The following is a 17,665-nucleotide window of genomic DNA, read 5'->3' on the forward strand; positions in this document are numbered from 1 at the left end:
TTGGTGAAATATCGCCAGTCTCGCGGTATTTCGCAGAAGAAACATGCCAGCAATTATATTGTGCAAGATATCAGCACCGAATTTTTCCTAAAGCCGCAGCAATTTTTCTGGAAAATATCGCGCTAAAAGCCGAGAATATCAGTCAAAAAACGTTGAAAATTTTATCGTGTTTAGGGTTTAAAACGTGACATCTTTAGTTGCGATAGCAGAGACTGGACGACCATTTTTGTGACAAAAGCTCAGGCGACAACCCCATTACTGTTACATTTTTCCTGTCAGCATCAACAATGTGGACTCTTGGAGTGCGTTGGCTCTCCATTTCCTTGTTAAGCGTCAACCAGTAGCGCTAAAAATTAGAATTTTATTCAATGTAGTTTTTACATTACATATTATCAGTATTTGTATGTTTATATTATTTTTACTTCTTAGTGTTTAATACTAGTTAAATTTATTATTGTAAATTTTATCTATTTTATGATTTTTAGTAGTTACTAGTTATCATTGATCAATTAATAACTACTATCAATATTTTTTATTATTAATTTAATAATTCGCTATAACCAATATTTATAAATATAATTTTAAGAGTTTATGTTTTTTATAGTTATTAATAATTATTATTAAGTTACTAGTAAATATTTCAGTAACATGGTAACTATACAAAATTATAAATAAAGTTTAGTTTATAATAAGATAAATAAGTATTATTTATATATGTATAGACTTTACACATGAATATATGAATAATAGATATAGATTTATTAGATTCGTTAATTTTTATAGGTTTATGATTGTACTAAATTGTTACTTATTATATCAATATGCGTTCTAATTATAAAGTTTTCTTTAGACTTTTATATGTATTGAACTTATTTATATTAGATATTGTACTTGTTCTTTGGTATATAATTCTATCATTATGTTAATCTACTAAGTTTTAGTTGCTATGAATTATTATTTAACTCAAAACTTTGATATCTCAAATCCTTCTATATTTTCAAATGTTCGATAAAAGTGTCGATTTATTGCCAATTTTTTGGCCGAGTATTTGGCGATTCCGAGTTTTTCAAAAAATTTGAGCTAGCCAAGATATTTGCCAATTTTTTGGCCAAGTATTTGGCGATTCCGAGTTTTTCAAAAAAATTGAGCTAGCCGAGATATTGCCGAAACCGAGTTTTTCAACTATGGTGTGGGGTATCACATCTTTACGGTCATTGCTTTTAAACAAGCTCCAAAATCTTTAAAAACATGTGATTCAAGGCTATAGAGCAGATATAAGTAAAAGATATTCATTGAAGAAGGGATGCCCTTGAGTGCACCCTAGTTGGTCCAATGTATGATTACTTAGGAAAAACCTGATTTTGCAATGTAAAAATGACATTTGACATTAAACCACTCTCAAGAATCATGTAAGCTACTAGCACTCTGAAAAAAATAGCAACCGCAAGAATGGTGCCAGTGATCAAAGAAGAAAATCAACAATCCATTTTGGATCAAGTTCCCAACTAAAGCAAGCAGTTTAAATCACTAATTATTAAAGACTTTCGCTAAAATGCTCAAAGTTATCCCTTGCCAATTCTACCACTGGATCTCCACAGTGTCTTTTATCTCCCTTTGCCTCCACCTGTTACAATTCTGCTCTTAATTGCTTCCCAACCCACACTTGGTTGTCACAACTTTCTTCTTCATTGATTAGGATTGAACTTATCTTCTAAAGATAAATTACAATTTCTATCATTGCATACTTATCTTCTAATGTAAATATCCTATTACTTGAGAAAAAGATTTAAATTTATTACTTTAAAACGGAAAGCTATAAAATGCAGATAATAGAAAAGAAATAGTTTTCTGTATATATATTATAGATAGTGTAATAGCACACAGGCATAAACTGCTGAATATACAAATGGACTATACCTTTGAGGTTTTTAACCTTTTTGTTATAGTTCCTCAAGCATTTTCTCAAAAGCCCTCCATTTATGGAGCAGGTCCTTCCCGTAATTTCTTCAAGTTTAATATATGGATATGGCTGCCAAGGCCATTTTCAGCTAGATAAAAAAAATGGGGAAAAGATTTAAGCACTGTGCTAAATTAGTAGAAAAATATGTCACTTCAAGCAATCCATGTGTCTTTTGTCTTCTACCTATCTTACGTTCTAAATCAAAGAATTTGTTGAATAATTTGGGTGTGTCTTCACGACTCTAAGAGAAACTCATAAATGTCTTTTTCAAAGCAAGGTAGCAATTGTTATGCTTTTCAAAATTTACCAAACATTACTTATCGTGAATATACTCTAAATATAAATAGGATTAACACAAAAAGGCTACATAAGTATAATTTTCCACTACTATAAATTGCCATTTCATTCGTATCATGTGAGTTTTTTGTATAATAAGCAACTCTCAAAATATTCATTAAATGCAAATGGAAGCTTTCTTAAAAAAACAGAATAAATACCAAATTTTTACAATTATAAAAACTACCTTGACACACACATAGTAATACAAGGGATGTTAGACATGCAACAGAAAACAAATGCCTTTTACTAAATCGATTTCATTTGTAAAAGAAAAAATAACTCTTTGCAGTGCACTGATACCTCTGCTGCTTGTTTGGCTTCAAATCGCAAATCAAAACTAGCATTTAATAGTTTAGCCCGATCTCCATCTATAAGAGCATCCATTTTTGAATTTTCCAATATCGGCTCTTTCCTCCTGGACTGACCTTTTTTAGAAGATACAACTTTAGAAGAATATTCGTTATCAACATTTGCCTCCTTTGCACACCTGTGGCTTTTTGGGACTGGCCAATTTCATCAGCTCAAAATTAGCACAAATTCTTCAAAAGATATTAACAATTTTGCACAAACAAAATAGATATTGCAATTCTCAGAAATATTGAAAAAATAATCTTGACATTATACATTATTTGGGATACCTAGGGAAAATAAATTCCATTTGGATGCCAATCATGGCAGTGAGATTCTCACACATTATAGAAAAGCTTTTAGACATTAGGAAATCAAATACAAAGAGAAGCGTGGAGAATACATTCACCATCTGCCAGAGATTGACCAAGAAAAAAGAAAAAGTCCGCCACAGGTAACTAGAAATTTTAAAATAAGGGCCATCTACAACATCAAAACTTTAATTTAGCTCTATCTCCACATAAATAACCATAGGAAAGGGAAAAAAGTTGATGATTAAAAAAACATCCAAGACAGCAACTTCTCAGAAACATAAAATCAAAATTAGATATGAATGCTATAAGTTTTAGTGATCTACTTTATATTCCTGAACTTGAATGTTTAGAGGTGATAGGTCAAGAAGTCACAACAATAGTTTATAGGTTGTACCCAATAAATGACTGGGCCATAATCAATTGAATCAGGATATTGAATGGAACATTCGAAAGTTTTTTATACAGCCCAAAGAAATTGCACAAAAACTAATAAACTGCATCCCAGTGAACCAAAGAAATCATGTCAAGGAAAATATGCTAAAAATTGACCAATTAAACAGATGAGAGCCAGGAAGACATTTTGCGTAATGCATTCTCCCTACAACCCAAAAACATACATCATGACAGATACTAGATCCCTAATATTTTGCACAAAGTAACGAGACTCAGACCCAGCTCTGACTCGGCAAAGGCAATTCGACTAGTGACCCAGCTTGGACTCGGTTATGACTCAGCAGTGACTCGGCAAGTCAAGGTATATTAATAGAAATACCTTAGAGAAATATAAAATATTTGATGACCTGGCGGGTCAGGGTCAAAGGTCATTTTGACCCGGCAGGGGTAACTCGACTTGCCAACCCGGGTGACTCGCGGCGACTCTCGTTACTATGATTTTGCATGAACGTCTTAAAAAATTCATTACATATGGTGTCAGAAACAAGAAACAGAAACAGGGTATGATAAGATTGCACATAACAAATGAATTAGAAACAGTTCTTAAATTTTTTAAAACATTATTTACAGTTTTTAATCTTTAACCATCAACAAAGAGCTCTACTAAAATTATCATTACAGGTAGCAACAATTAACTATTCTAAACCTGAACATTATATCATAATACGAGCAATATTTCGATAGAAGATCGATAAATCACCCTCATTTAAATTTCCCCAATTAATTACATTAAATTAGACAAAATTGCTACCAAAAATCTCGCACTATATTACCTAAATATGTAAAATCACTAAAACAATACATAGTGATATATATTCAGATTCACAATATACTAATCCTAATTGACAAACCAAAGATGAAATGATATATTTACCAGAAGTTAAAATCACATGTCAAGAAAAAGTGGTGTAAAATTGTAAATCTTACAAGACCTTCCAATTAAGAACATGACCATATAGGAAATAAAAGACCCCACAAAGTTATAGGGAAAATTCTCAGTCTTTCATTCCTAATGCCCCATAAACAATCGTGCCAGTTTCTGAAAAGCTAGCAGTTATTCAAAGCAACATTTTATTTTGTAGTATACCTAAAAGGAAATTCCTTTCATTTATTCCAGCAAGTGCTTAACTCAATGAGAATTTGATAAGCCTTTTAAACCCCAGTGAGTGGAGCCCAGTTGAATGAAACTCACTGGAAGGATCAGATGATTGTTGGGCAGAATAGTATACATGCACTCCAAGCTGTTTAGAATGAAACTGACAAAAAATTCAAAAAGATCATTGACAAATGAGAAGGAAAAAAAATACCTAAATGTCCAATTGCATATTTGAAAATTGATAGAATTTGGATCCACAGCGGGCCATTTGCATTGCACATGGGTTGCACGCCTCAAAATATGAAATCATATATATTTGTTAATCTTATTTTTCTTGAAAAGGAGAGCACTAGTAAACAAAAACAAACCATGTGTAATGTCCCACATCAAGTTAGACATAATTATTAGATACTAATTCAAATTCTTACATTTTATGTCCTAAAATACAATAATTTCAATCTAAGGTATTCATAAACAGTATGAATTTACTCAGGACAAATCATCTACTAATTTCCAGATATCCAATCATATTGATATTTGGCTCAACAATGGAAGGAGTAGGTGTTATCCAAGTTGCCTAGAAACCAACAATGGATTCCCTCAAAGTTTACAGTTCCAAGTTTGTATCCATCAAGGCTTACAGAACGCTCACCCTTACCCTATCCTAGGACAAAGATCTATAGCTTAAATATGTCCAAGCCCCTACTTGGTAACATCTATGTCTTCCTCTTCTCAGTTTAATATAGTAATAGGACTGAGTGTTAATATATATTTATAAATAATAATGATATTATTATTATGATATATATTAAATCATTCAAATATATAATAGAGATTATTCGACAAATAATTCAGATATTTTTCTTATATCTATATATATATATATATATATATAGGCATCATTAAAGGATTTATTTGGATTCAGTTCCTTTCTAATGTCTTCCTTGTAAAGAGTAAAAAACTAATTTATAATCATTCTTCAACACTTATATCACCCACTGCAATAATGGATCTACTCCTGTAGATTGTCAGCAGGTCCAATGAATATTAAAATAAGTATATCCTTTTTCTCCTTTTCAATGATGAATTGAATGATGGAGAACGTTTTATCATATCTTGCTATTATAAAGGATTGCAACCCCTCGTAATAGATGGGACAACTCTTGCTAACTGATCCTCTTCATAACAACAATTAGATTTTATTGCTCACTAATCACACCATCTTATATATGTGTGTGTGTATTATTTTATTATTTTATATTATTATTCTTTTTATAAAGCTATTCTTCTTATCATTATTATTTAAATATATATATTATTAAATTCTTTTTTGCGGGGGAGCATCACACCATGCCAAGGAAAAGCACCTAAAATGTGCCTCATTAAACAAGGAAAAGACTTGAATGTGTTGCTCCTATCCTTGAGTTGTCCTTGATACCCAAACACTAAATAGTTTCAGCATGCACTGCTCATGCAATTACTTAGAACTGATTTGGCCTTGAGAACATTTGACATTCAGGACATGGCAGTGATCAGTTCATACATGACACTGATCAATTTGTTTTTGCAATTCGATGCATAACTTTCATGATAGCATGAGCATTTGACAATTGACATTTGGGGTGGATTGATTGATGGCATGCATATTGCAGTTGGCTAAGGAAATTAATCGACTACACCTTTAATGTAAAAATAAATTGATATATTTCTGGATTTGATTGTGTAAAGATTTTTGCCATCAACGTTTCGAATCACACTACATGATCCATCATCAGGATGAAGAGAGCAAGAGATGTCAAACAATATTTCTGAAATACTTTGACCTTTAATGGTCAAAGTATTACAGAAATATTAAATAAGTCACCTAGAAAAAAGGTGATCAGAACTTATTAAGCGAGAACCATGGCAACCATAGGGGAAAGATAACAGCAAAATTGGTGAAGACAGCAAGCATCGATAATACCTGTCAAAATTAAAGAATGATGAAAGGAGCAATGGCTATCAATGAATCAAATCTTCATTGACAACATCTTTAACAATTGTAAAGAAACCTTATGCAATCTATGTTGTATCTAAACAACACATAATAACTATCATAGAAGAACCAACTAATTCCATATTGGAGATAGAAACTATATCATTGAAGAACAATACTGCAGATCACTAATCACAAGAATTCGAAGATCATGGTTGAGTTAACAAACTAATTACTATAATCAATCTTCCCAACCACTCATCCCCTTCATTCAAAGATTAATTTTGGAATAGAAATCTAATAACTATATGCAGTCATAATCTTTGGAAGACAAGGCCAATAATACACCTCCATTGTTGAGAAAGAGAAGGCCACTATCTTTGGAAGTATAAATTGACTTGCATAAGCACTGTAATCCTTAAGGATCTATATCTTGCCCACACACTATTTGTTGAAGGGTCTTACCTTGTCAAATTACATAGTTGTCATATTAAAATTGAGGACTTGGAAGAAATAAATCTCATTATTAATTTTACATACTAATATTCCTTATTCCAAGACTTATTCAGCAAGAGGGCCATTACAAATATTAAAAAATGGTAAAAAAGATAAAACTCGTCACTTGGTGTCAAGGTTTGTGTAAGGTTCAAATTCATTTGACTTTGTTCATCCCACCTTTGCCCAAGCTCATCTCGGACAAACTAAATGCCAAATGTAAGCACCCTACGTGAACCTGCAGTTGACTGGACCACATGCAAACTGGACCCGAATCTGTCCAGCCAGGCAGCAAAATCGGCTACTTAGCTATAAAATGATCCATTTTTGTTTCCATTTCCACAAGTACTGTGATTTGGTAAATATGCAGAAGCATGAATTTACAAGGCTTTGGTACACCTAAGATATTTCATCAAAGCTGAAAATTTGAGGAAAAACATAGCCTCCAAACGCGCACAGATGAATAGTATTAGGTCTTCTATTTATAATGGTTAAACAACTTGAGCTCATTTATTAATAATTTTAGCTATTAGAACCTTGTAGATTTGATATTAAGCTCACAAAAGATTAAACTTGAAATCTAAAACTAATAGCTCAAATGCTGGAGCAAAGAAACTAATATTTCAGCAACATAGATTTGGGTTCTAGCCAACATGTTGTAGTAATTCTGATGCAGAAGCATCCAGCAATGTAGGTCAATCCTCCATCATCTAAAAATAATATTTATCCTTAATTCAGTTAAGATTTAGAAAATTAAATTAATGCGAGCTATTATAGGTCTCCATGTACCTAGGAAAGTGTCCAAGGGACATAAGGGGATTGAAATTTATTTTTTTTTGGCCTATGTCTAAAGGTAAATGTAATTTATATGAGTGAGCACATTTTATATTATTTTTAATTTCTAATAGTAAAATTAAGAAAACCCCATCTTGCCGTGGATTTGAGGAAGCCAAAGAGTCAAGCTTCCACACGTATTGAGTGGTTAAAAAGAGAATGGGAAAAGTCAACTCTTTAAGTGCCCACTTTGGAAAACTGAAAAGGTGCCACTATAGGCACCCATTCAGGAAAGTTCAAGAGACTATTGGCTATATGCATTGATCTCCAATATTGGCGCAAGGCAAAAATGAGAACTAGGGCCAAATGCAGTCCTAGCAATCAACCAGCCTTGCAGACTTGACAGAACAGAAGCAATCACGAAAAGACAACGCCAAAAAGGAGAGAGAAACAAGATCTTTCATATATTCATCAAACTTTCATCGTACATGCCCGACTGTGAGACCTTCCGAGTTTTGACCAATACAAAGAATCATGTACAAATCAAATGTCCTCTAGCATGCGAGATCTATTATCTCTTTTCTCGATTCTAATTCCCCCTTGAACTTATTGCCAAACCTAGACCAAGTTCCTATATTTATACTTGCCAAAACGGCTTACAGAAGATTCTAGATCATCATATGGAGAAGGCCAACCAAATAACAATCTACACACATCCCAATGATCAATCCAATACATTAAATTACGACCTTGAATTAAGTACACAAGTAAGCTCTCAAATAAAAACCAAACAAACAACGGCCTGTTAATGGGCTTGTAAGGGTTGATCCTACTTGTAGAAGAGAACAATATTGTCGGCAAGCACCAAAGGAGGGATGGATTAAAATTAATTTCGATAGGGCTGCTCGAGGAAAACCAGGTAAATCTGGATGTAGATGTATAGCACGAGACCATAAGGGAAATTCCTTAGTCTTTGTGGCTAAACGTCTAAGGGATGGCACAAATAATGTAGCAGAATGCAAAGCAGCCAAGGAGGCTTTAGTTCTAGGAATCAAGCTTGGTATACATAGAGTGCATCTGGAAGGAGATTCAGAGATTATCATTAATGGAATCAAGAACAAGAAATTGAAGTCATGGCACCTTGATAAACACATTTCCCAAATTAAGTGTAACCCATGTTGGCGGAATTTGAAGACTTCAGGATAACCCATGTCTATCGGGAGGCAAATAAGTTGGCAGACAAGTTGGCCAACTTGGGAGTGGATGGTTCCTTAGGGAACCAGGATGATATTTTTGAAGACCTTAGGCTTCTCAATTTGGAGTAAGGGATATGGGTGTTGGAACAGTTTTTTTGTGTGTTTAAATTTCCCCATTGCGTGTGTGCCTCTCTCAATTATAAGATTGAGCTCCCAAATTGAAGGGCACTCATGAAGGATTAATACCTCGCGCATGCCAAAGGATATGTAATCATAAAGCAACACCTCTCAAAGTCTAGGCTTCTAGAGATTTCGAGGGTGTGATTAAAGGTGGGCAGGGATTGATTTCAGCAGTAATCTTTGCTCAGAAAACTGAGATGGAAGCTAATTTCGCGTTGGAATCAGACAACCAGACCCATTCACGTGAAGGGAGGATCACAGCGAAGAGGCTGAAAAACATTTTCTTGTTTGAAGACAAGGAATTTATGGCTGGCATCTATGAGATTTTGAGGTTGAAATACTTGGACATTTATTGGAGGCGAAGGTCCAATTAAGACATTGCGTCTCTCTTCATGGCTCCGGCGTTGCTAATTGGTGAGTCAAAGGAGGAAGTTTGCTGAGTTATGGCAGCTTGTATAGATCCGCAATGGCTGCTAGGGATTGATGATGTAGTTGACAAAGCAGTGCTAGGTGTTGGCTTGGTAAGGGGGCAAGGCCTGTGGAGGATGATTGGGGGTGGGAGATTCTCAAGTTCAACCTCTGCTAATTTGATCTTCTACATCTCCACAAGGGGTGCATTTGCCAAAAGTTGCGGAAGGATGGAGGAAGGTGGTCACTTACCTAGAGGAAACGCTCTGGTTTAAGGACGAGGCGAGGAGGGGTTTCATGAAGTCGACTCCACATAAGAGCATGAGGATGCCAAGGGAGCCATTGAGATTTCAGATGGCAAGGGATGGACAGGATGCCTCAAGGGAGACCATGGTGGCTGGTGCATGGATGACATGTTGCTGGAAGCAAAGGCGGGCACAACTTCAACCAGTTGGAAGTGCCCTCAAGGACCAAAACGCAAGGGCATGCCATGGGCTGTGGAGGATGACCGTGCAATTCCAAATTTCACCAAGGAAGATGCAGCTAAAAGGTTCAAGTGACCGAAACCAAAGTCTTTTGGCTCATGTTCTGGGGTCCTGATTTTGTTTGTTTTGTTTACATTCTTCATGAAATATGAAAATTACAGTGAAAGGGTTTGGCCTTTTTATCGGATGTTAATGCCCCCTTTTGTAAATATTGACTATATAATGTCAATGGGGAATGGGAGATTAGGCGGGTATGTGTGTTTTGGGCCACTTAGTACTATGGCATATCTGAAACTTTTATCTCTGTAAGCTCTATCTTAATAAAATCAATATGTTACCTATCAAAAAAAGAACCAGACAAACAACTTGGTGAAAGAACAAGAAATCACCGAACAACAGCAGCAAACAGTCACCAAGGTACTCAGTGAACACAGAACAGAAATCACTCAGTAAAAGAAGAACCTGAGCTACTTGGTGAATGAAGACAGTAACACATCCACCGAGCCAATCAGCAACGAAGTCACCGAACAGGTTCACAATGATAATCGAGCACATATCTATTGAGCAGGATAGGAATGCACCCAAGATGCTCCTGCATCAAATACAGGGCGTGGGATTTCCAAGAGACAGTCAACTGCTAGAAATTGAGGCCTTGGGGGTGTTGTTAAGCATCCAGAGTTGAGTGGATCATCCAAAGTTTGGTGGATCGTCAAAGTTGAGTCCTTCAATACAAAGCTTAAGAAGCAAAGCTTGAAGCTCCAGCTTGCAGATGTGTAAAGCCTAAGCAACTAATATTTTGTGAGTGTTGATACACTACTTCCATTTTCATTTGAAGCGATAGAAAGCAGGTTGTTTTTGTCTTGCAATTTCTATCATGTTGCTGTTAGGTGGTGTAGGCCTTTATCAAATGTCAGCCTCTGCGGTTGAAAGGGAAGGGAGGGGGAATGAAGCCATTCAAGGGTATGAAATGATCGAAGACCACCTCCCCAGCAGAAGTCGCATATCCCTTTCCTATCCTTATTCAGAAGGGAAACTGCAAGAACTTCCCATTCCAAAAGAATCGAGAAATTCAACGAAACTATATCATGATTCCTTGGAAATTATATCTTGTTCCCATACTCTTTCAAAACCTCGTAAAAAAAAAGAATGAAATCATTCTGTAGATAAGAAACAGTAGCCCCTACGGGCATTTGCACCAGTGGATGATTCAGTTTACCCCGTTGATCCTGTTGATTCTGCCTACCATTCTATAGGGGAAGCCACTGGTTCTGCTGATTCCACTGCCCTACAGGGCAGTTGCCTATAGATAAGTAGGGACCACCAACACCAGTACCAGCACCTTCTCGCAGTTGACTCTGTGCTAAGCAGTACACATTGCACCAGCAGTTCCAGGTCTAGCAGTAGTATATCCAGCTGATCAGAAGGCCTCTGAGTCATAAATAACTCCGCTCCATTCCATTGCTTCGAGTACTGTCAACCCACCCCGCCCACCTAGAGAATAGTAGGGCTCGTCTGAATACCCTTTAACAAAATATTCTATGGAATTGTCAAAATAAAACTGGTTATGTGAAGCTTACAAATTTGCAATGTTAACAATAGAGAAGGCTTAGCTTGAAATCTTTTACAAACAAAGGATTGATAGCTCAGTTGCTAGAGTGCCTGAATTGGAATTTGGCAGGTCCTAAGTTCTTATTGGAAGCTCGTATATAAATGAATTTGGTTGTGTGAACCTTACAAACTGGAAGGTTTTAAGTTAAATTCCCAAACTAAAAAATGTCTGACATAGTAGTTCGCAGGGACTCAGACCAACATTTGGGAGATCTTAGGTTCAAGTCCTAAACAGTCCATCTTGCCTGGGTATCAAACACAGCTAGGTGGAAGCTCAAATATAAATTTATTTTGGTTGTGTGAAGATTACAAATTTAAAATTAAATTGATGGCAACAAATGACTAGGGTACATCAATAGCACTCAAAAATAACATTCAATTACAGTAGAACTTGTGCTCTCAAAATTTGAGTGAAAAGAAAGATTACTATTCAGGCTTACTGTTTTGGGGAGCTTCTGCATTGGAAGAATTTTTATTCCTTAAACCACAATCTTGTAATTCACTTTTCAACTTTAGCTGCTTTAAAACCTGTTTCTTGGGAGTCCGGGAAGAGAACTCCAAACCTGTATATGAAATTGTATCTGATTCAGGTACTTTATCCAGAATATTAGCTATGCAATGTATTTAATAAGGATTTGACATCTTATACATGCTTAACAAATAATATAGTTTATATACATGAAATTAATAGAAATATCAAAATTACTCTGATATGTCAGTCAGCCAGGAAAAGGAGACATATTATGAATACCAGCTTTTCCAAGAAATTTCAAAGAGCATTCAGCAGTTGAACCTAAAGGCATATTATCTCCAAGCCCTTCTCCATTAGCCAAACAGTTACATGCACCTGCACAGTCTGTGCATTGGCGTTTTCCAGGCATTGCTACTCCATCTATCTGCAGAGAAATTAAATTACAAGATTACAACAAAAGATTAGACATGTTTATATTATAATCAGCAATAAATTATCTAATAAATACAAGAAAAATCAACAAGCATTAAGTGAAGTGTCATATCCATGTGACAGATAAGAGGAAGAAAGAAGGGTATCTATGAAAAGATAAATGATTAACCGAAAAAAAATGTTAAAATGATAATATATATTCTCAAGTTACAAAAATTTAAGACAGAAAATCATCAGTAGAATTATAAAATGTAATGCAACAACACTCATTTTATTGAGTGAGGAGACTTTCCTATTGGATAGATGACATCTGTGGATGAAATGAAGATAATTCAACAACTATTTTTGAGAGAGGGAGCGTTAAAGTTATGTATCTGCAAGAGAGATCAATTACCTGTAATTCTCTGCAATAATGATTCTCAAAAATTTTGTGTGATGATAATCTCTTCTTATCATGGTCCATTCTTCATAGTTAATTGATATGAGTTCCAGCTCCCTGATGGCTTTATGTAGTTCATCTAATTAGCATCAAGAGGTTTCTATTACTCTCTCTCTCTATTTGTGAGTTGTCGGAATTCAAGTATGTTCGTGCTGGCAGCATCAGTTGGTTTCAGTTGCATTTGTTGAAAACTTTGTTGGAATGGTGTCAGTTCACATCTATACCTTCTCCTTTGGTCTATTTTGTAACTTATGCATTATTGATGACTTGGCATCGTTGCCTCCTTGTTGTCTATCACCAGTTCTTTTTTGAGAAGGTCACAATGGGTTTCCTTGGACGTTTGCATTTACAGTCAGTGGTGATTTTAACAGTGGTCTTTATGCTTTACATGTGCGTCTCTTCGATGGCTTGGGATGGTCAGTCATTGAAGAAAGATAAAATGTTCTCCAAGGTGTGTGGTTAATATGTTTGTGTTGTGTATCGGAAGCTCCTTGCCTGGTTGTGTATCGGGACCTGCCTGCCTCATTTTGTATCGGAAGTTGTCTGCCTGTGTATGTATGGGGAGCTGCCTGTGTGTGTGGATGCCAAATTTTTTATTCGGCATTTTCCAATCTGTGCATGATCAATACTATTGAGGATCATTATTCTTGTCTAAGTAGCATCTGTGAGATGCTTAAAGCATTATATATGTTTTGTACTCAAACAGTGATTATAGCAAGTGTATTGGCACTGTGAATTAAGGCATCTATTGATTGACTATCAATCATATGCCTGAGATCTTGTATTTATTTTTTGATCGTTCTATTAAGGGTCTATCTTTTGTGGGGTTGGGTTTTTCACCCTCAAGTTGAGAGTTGGTTTTCCCAGGATATATGTTTGTATCATCTATTCTTATGCTTTTCTAAGCTTTTGTATATCGCAAGTTATTCTGTACTGGTTCAAAACATTAACAGATATCTCCTAAGTTGTCAGTTCAGATTCTGGTAAGGATGCAAGTTCGAGATTTGGGTTCAAAATTTGTCCAAAATTTTTAAGGGTTGGGTTCGAATTCATTTTGGGTTCGTCCATAAAAGATTTTATATATATATATATATATGTACAGCAAATAACTTCATCGACAAAATGAGGCACGAAGTTTTTCTCTTCAGTCACAAATGACACATATAACAACCCTTTTGGTCTTTTCAATGGTCACTTTTAGTGTTGGAGGGTCGAATAGACCTAAGTTGGCAAAAAATCTTTATGAAAGTCAATAAAATGACATTTTCAGTCAAATTCGTCCCAAATTTGTTTTGGGTTCCTCTATCCAAATCACAAGTCTTCCAAATTCGTCCAAAATTCTTACAAGGTCATTCTGAGAGAATTTTGAGCAAATTAACCTGACTGACAGAATTTTGAGTGAATTCGATCTGAATCCAACTTTGCAGTAAACTGAATTTCGAATTCCACCTTCTAGGAGTGAATCTGGTAACTAGGATATCTCTAGTGAATTTAATACTTAGTCATCATTTTCCACTCCTCAAACTGTTCCAACTTTATTTCACAGACCATACTGCTTCATCAATTGATTGTCTCCAAATGTAATTCTCTGCATTGCTTGTGGCACTCTACTGCTCACAATAGGACAATCAATGACGTTCCATCCTTACTCCATGTTTTGTCCAAGTTATTGTTCTCTAGAATCTTGTATGGCACAGTCCAAGCATTTAGACAACTGTCATGATTTTCAACTCAGTTTTTGATGTTTTATCCAACAGATTGTCTAACACCATTTCCAGGGTTACAAACTCCATTACCTCCAAGCAAACCATGCACCCCCTTCTACTTTGGTTGGCTTGTCAAGCCACTTGTGATATACATACTTGGCAGTGACATATCCACAGCGTTGGATAAACTCCCTAGTAAAGCTTAATCTGATTTTTCTAGCTATTATTTATATGCTATACAATGTCTCTCATAATTTACCATTCAGACCTTATCAGAAATATTGAGTTAAAATACATAAGCCTCAAATTAATTCAATATGCATTTTTCAAGGACTCTAACTACCCAAGTAATCTGATTATTCATAAAACCCTTTTCAGTAATCATTAATCAAATGCTCATTAATAATCTGTTGAATATCATAGTTTACCAACCAAGAGAATAACCTAAGGTTCTCTCAATCGAAATCTCAAATCCCAAGGAGATGGTAACATAATGTTAATTCCTCCATTACTAAGATTGCTCAATAGTCATGCAACTTAAAAGTTTATATTTGGGTTTAAGGCAATTTTGCTATTCAATTATGGTGCAAACCTTTATATTGTGATATTAGCAGGTTACATTGCTCTATCTGTCATCCTATTTTACACCATTGGCTTGAAATCTTGCAAGCAATGTCAATAGAGTTTGCACATAGATCCTAGCGATATATAATGCAACCTACTCAAAAGGAGAGAGAAAATAGTCAATAGAGTTTGCGCACAGATCCCAATGACATATTTGGCAACCACTTAGATTATCTAATGATCTACCTTTTAAAATTTATTTTGTTTTGTTGTAAAAGCTACTTTCCCTATTCTAATGTGAGCAAAGGCGACACTGGATTGCTTTGAAGAGCTTATTATTATACAAAAAATTACCCTAGAATTATATATTTAATATAATAATATAATGTGCCAATTGGGATGAGCTAAAATGAAAGTATTGGGGATTCTATTATAGAACCGCAGGTGTAAATTCCAGAAGACAAGATAAAGACTTCAATTTTGGTGAGCACTAATAATTCTTACCTGTTTAGAAGGAGACTCCGCTGCTCTAGTTTTACCTCTACCCCTGCCTCTCCTTGCAGTCGTTAAATCCATGTTCCCATCCACAGAAGCATTCTTTTCATTCTGCGGAACACATTTAAGAGTAGTTTAGTGTAAGCAGATACAATGCAGCGGGACCGTGAGCCATAAGCGTTGAATTCACATGACAACTGACATATTTAACGAAATATACGAACACAATCATCACGTCCTTCACTACGAATTATATATCGACTACGTGTACTAAACAATAAAATGAGATCTGCACGTCGATAAAAAAACTCCCGGGCATTACTAAATTTCACTTCCATTTCGCGCACTCGACTAGACAAACAAATTCCAGGCAGAATATCCAAAAGAGCTCTTGAAACTTTATATCCAAATAAAATTACCTGTTTCGGAGAAGAATCCGTATTTTTTCGTCTAGAGCTTCTAATCTTTCTTTTAGCGTTGGAAGAATCAATGGCTGCTTCGTCCCCGCCCTCCATATCAGACGATTTCTTGTCTGCCTGAGTCGATTGGACGCACTGACGCATTGGTCTCTTCCTCTTTCCTGTTTTTTCAACATTGCCCTCAATTTTTTGAGGGCTCGTATTCGCATTTGCCTTATTTGAAGCCGACAAATCCCAAACTAAATTTCCGTCCTTGCTGGTCACCCCAAAACTGGACTGCTTCATCCGAACTCTCTTCCCCGGGGGTTTCCCAACGGACTCGACCCCGGAACCTACGTCTGCACCGCCTTCGCAATTGTTAGCGCAGCCTGCACTCGTAGTAGTTGCAGTCAAAACCCCTGGTTTTTTCCCCAGGTATCCAAACAGATTTTTGCACCCTGCCATGCCCTCAGTTAACCCTGCATAGCCTTAAAACGAACTATACGGGCTAACCGCTTCCATTTTCTACTCGATCTGATTGTATGCACTTTTGGATTTTGCAGGTGCAGATGATAAGCAGTTATCATACGGTTGTTTCCTTTTGTTAATTTCAAAGGTGGAATTGTAATGCATAAAAGTTTTTGAGTCCGTCTCGACGAATTGAAGACTTTTCCCCGCCAAAAAACAGAGCGGGACGGTTAAAGAGAGAATTGTTTAATCCTGTTAACAGATGTATTTATCGATTAAAAAACAAGTCTGATATACAGTTTTAAAAATATGTTTAATATATTTATTTTTTATTTAATTAAATTTTTGTTAGGCAATGTAGCCGTTGGTGAGTCTTATGAATCCTTCGGAGTGATTATTACAATAGGCATATTATATACAAAATAATTATAATTGTCTAGAAAAAAGGTTATTGTTTTGTATAAGAATATAATAATGTTCTTTGTGTTGTGATATGAATATCAGGATTTAACTGTGTGATTTTTGAGTCAAACTCAAACACTTGGTGAAGGTTTTGCAAATGGGGTTGCAAGCTTTGGGTTTAACTATGGAGGAAACTCCGTAGTTAAGCGTGCTCAGGGTGGAGTAGTACTGGGATGGGTGACCTCCCGGGAAGTCCCGATGCTTCACCCCTGTGAGCATCACCTAGATCCAATGAGTGCTAAGTGTTCCATTTATTCTCATGAGAGATGGATTCATGTTGAATCACTACTCATGAAACATGGGTCATTGAGTTTGACTCAAAAATCACACAGTTAAATCCTGATATTCATATCACAATTTGACTAGCTGTGGAAATTATCTCCTACTTATTAATTGATGAGCTTAAGGGGCTTTCTAATGAATGGTTCATAAGGCACAACACTTGGTGAAGGTTTTGCAAATGGGGTTGCAAGCTTTGGGTTTAACTATGGAGGAAACTCCGTAGTTAAGCGCGCTCAGGCTGGAGTAGTACTGGGATGGGTGACCTCCCGGGAAGTCCCGATGCTTCACCCCTGTGAGCATCACCTAGATCCAATGA

The 17,665-nt window shown here is 35.7% G+C and overlaps 1 protein-coding gene across 5 annotated transcripts in view; it reads right to left on the reverse strand.

Annotated features, from left to right (window-relative positions):
* The window catches only part of LOC149534651 (P-loop containing nucleoside triphosphate hydrolases superfamily protein), a 119,788-nt gene extending 102,979 nt beyond the window's left edge, over positions 1 to 16,809 (reverse strand). For 3 of the 5 annotated variants that reach the window (XR_016356645.1, XR_016356647.1, XM_089802940.1), the window contains exons 1-5: positions 16,159 to 16,738; positions 15,749 to 15,850; positions 12,383 to 12,527; positions 12,072 to 12,194; positions 2,600 to 2,802 (exon numbers count right to left, since the gene is read on the reverse strand). Coding sequence is in view for 2 of the 5 variants with exons in the window: in XM_089802940.1 (XP_089659066.1) it covers positions 2,600 to 2,802; positions 12,072 to 12,194; positions 12,383 to 12,527; positions 15,749 to 15,850; positions 16,159 to 16,602 (1,017 nt within the window). In the remaining 3 variants the exon portion in view is untranslated. Of the gene's footprint in view, positions 1 to 2,599; positions 2,803 to 12,071; positions 12,195 to 12,382; positions 12,528 to 15,748; positions 15,851 to 16,158 lie in introns of all 5 variants that reach the window. The other 2 variants (XR_016356646.1, XM_089802941.1) reach the window with 1 other exon arrangement.
* Between the last annotated feature and the right edge of the window lie 856 nt (positions 16,810 to 17,665).

This window comes from Cupressus sempervirens, chromosome 10 (assembly GCF_028749045.1).
Source record: "Cupressus sempervirens isolate cs-2001-9-10 chromosome 10, ASM2874904v1, whole genome shotgun sequence".
NCBI classification, from domain to species: domain Eukaryota; kingdom Viridiplantae; phylum Streptophyta; class Pinopsida; order Cupressales; family Cupressaceae; genus Cupressus; species Cupressus sempervirens.